Below are 2500 nucleotides of genomic sequence, written 5' to 3'. Positions count from 1 at the left end.
CACCTGGGGTACCCAGTGTTACTGACCGAGGCTCTGAGACTCTGGACTCTGCGCGTGTTGACCCCTCTCTCCCAGAGTCCAGGCGTGTTGACCCCTCTCTCCCAGAGTCCAGGCGTGTTGACCCCTCTCTCCCAGAGTCCAGGCGTGTTGACCCCTCTCTCCCAGAGTCCAGGCGTGTTGACCCCTCTCTCCCAGAGTCCAGGCGTGTTGACCCCTCTCTCCCAGAGAGCAGTGATGAGGCCTGGTGTTTAGTAGCCCTCTGCTGTGCCTGTGTAGAGAGCAGTGATGAGGCCTGGTGTTTAGTAGCCCTCTGCTGTGCCTGTGTAGAGAGCAGTGATGAGGCCTGGTGTTTAGTAGCCCTCTGCTGTGCCTGTGGAGAGAGCAGTGATGAGGCCTGGTGTTTAGTAGCCCTCTGCTGTGCCTGTGTAGAGAGCAGTGATGAGGCCTGGTGTCTTCTGTCAGGACTTCCACTGCTCTGAAGGTACTGTGGTGTTGACGACAGGTTTGGCAAGGTAAATGTATCAGACACAGGCAGGCAGGCAGACACAGACAGGCAGGCAGACAGACAGACCTCTCGCCATCTCAGAAAAGGAGAGGGAACAACATGTACATTGGCCCAACGTGACCTTCTGACATAAAGATGACGATGCAACCATGAATGTTGTTCTGCCACGTTAGTGAGGGTTAGGGTTAGGTACAGGAGATCTGACAGTGTTAGTCAGGGTTAGGGTTAGGGTTAGGGTTAGGTACAGGAGATCTGACAGTGTTAGTCAGGGTTAGGGTTAGGGTTAGGGTTAGGTACAGGAGATCTGACAGTGTTAGTCAGGGTTAGGGTTAGGTACAGGAGATCTGACAGTGTTAGTCAGGGTTAGGGTTAGGGTTAGGGTTAGGTACAGGAGATCTGACAGTGTTAGTCAGGGTTAGGGTTAGGTACAGGAGATCTGACAGTGTTAGTCAGGGTTAGGGTTAGGTACAGGAGACCTGACAGTGTTAGTCAGGGTTAGGGTTAGGTACAGGAGATCTGACAGTGTTAGTCAGGGTTAGGGTTAGGGTTAGGGTTAGGTACAGGAGATCTGACAGTGTTAGTCAGGGTTAGGGTTAGGTACAGGAGATCTGACAGTGTTAGTCAGGGTTAGGGTTAGGGTTAGGTACAGGAGATCTGACAGTGTTAGTCAGGGTTAGGGTTAGGTACAGGAGATCTGACAGTGTTAGTCAGGCCTACAGGAGATCTGACAGTGTGTTGTGTCCTCAGAACAGGAGGTGGGAGGAGGAGGAGGAGGAGGGGGGGGTGAGAAGGGCTCTACCGTGGGGACCCCCCACCCCGGGATGCTGCACTTGCCCTCAGCCGCGGTGTGTGTGGGCATCCTGCCCGGCCTGGGGGCCTACTCTGGCAGCAGCGACTCAGAGTCCAGCAGTGACAGTGAAGGTAGCGTACACACACACACACACACACACACACACACAGCACAAACAGACAAACACACTCCTACACATACAATAAACATACATACACCTTTCTCTCTCTCTCTGTGTCTCTCTCTCTCTGTCTCTCTCTCTCTCTCTCTGTCTCTCTCTCTCTCTCTCTCTCTCTCTCTACCTCATACAGCTGAGAGTGTCCCTAGTGTTGTTATAGCTCAATATCACTCAAACATGACCCCTCCCCCTTCCTCCCCCATTCCTCCCACAGTCTAACGACAACCTAACCTGATGACAGCCCTCCCCCTGCGGCTGCAGCTGTGCTATTGGCCGAGGGGACAGTGATTGACATCTATGGATCATGGACGAGCCAATCACATTAAAACCTTACATCCTGAGAGCCAGTCTGAGGGCTCTGGCCTACGCCCACTAGGAATGTGTGTGTGTGTGTGTGTGTGTGTGTGTGTGTCTTTGTGTGTGTCTTTGTGTGTGTCTTTGTGTGTGTCTTTGTGTGTGTGTGTGTGTGTGTGTGTGTGTGTGTGTGTGTGTGTGTGTTTTCATGTTTCTTTTTAATGCATCGATTGAGGGAAAAAAACAAATAAAAAAACAGTGCTGGATTTTTAATGGACTGCGTCTCCATGGAAACGTGAGGTTGAGAAAGATATGAAAATAATAAAGAGCTTTCTCTTTCACTCGTGTGTGTGTGTGTGTGTGTGTGAGAGAGGTTAATTTTAATGTTGTTATTAATAAGTGTGTGTGTGTGAGAGAGAGAGAGAGGTTAATTTTAATGTTGTTATTAATAAGTGAATTGAAATTGCAGAAATATTGTTTTTATTTCCAATGACTGAGAATCTAAAGATGTAAAAGAAAAAAAAAAGTAAATAATTATCAGAATTATCTTGAATTGTGATTTTTTTATTAAATTAAATAGTTGAAAAGAATGAAGGTTTGTCTCTGATGAAAGGCACCGTAGTCTGGTTGAAGAGCAGCGTCAGGTGTAGGCCTGTTACAGCGTCGGGGGGTCGTTTGAAAATGTTTGGTAGCAGCTGGATTATCTAATCAGGACACGAGTCCCAGGTGTATG

General features: G+C 48.9%; 2 protein-coding genes across 2 annotated transcripts in view; both read left to right on the top strand.

The window, feature by feature from the left end:
- The window catches only part of psme3ip1 (proteasome activator subunit 3 interacting protein 1), an 11660-nt gene extending 9353 nt beyond the window's left edge, over nucleotides 1–2307 (top strand). The window contains exons 8-9 of the mRNA XM_083666715.1: nucleotides 1253–1426; nucleotides 1688–2307. Of these exons, the coding sequence (XP_083522841.1) occupies nucleotides 1253–1426; nucleotides 1688–1692 (179 nt within the window). The 3' untranslated portion in view covers nucleotides 1693–2307. The remainder of the gene's footprint in view (nucleotides 1–1252; nucleotides 1427–1687) is intronic.
- A 49-nt stretch (nucleotides 2308–2356) lies between these two features.
- cbfb (core-binding factor subunit beta) overlaps nucleotides 2357–2500 on the top strand; it is a gene marked incomplete at both ends in the record, with an annotated part of 9554 nt that continues 9410 nt past the window's right edge. Inside the window, one exon of the mRNA XM_083665640.1 lies at nucleotides 2357–2362. Coding sequence (XP_083521766.1) covers nucleotides 2357–2362 — 6 coding nt within the window. The remainder of the gene's footprint in view (nucleotides 2363–2500) is intronic.

This window comes from Argentina silus, assembly GCF_951799395.1.
Source record: "Argentina silus genome assembly, chromosome: 3".
NCBI classification, from domain to species: Eukaryota; Metazoa; Chordata; class Actinopteri; order Argentiniformes; family Argentinidae; genus Argentina; species Argentina silus.
Note: the sequence above shows the minus strand (reverse complement) of the source record. Positions and strands in the feature narration are given on the sequence as shown.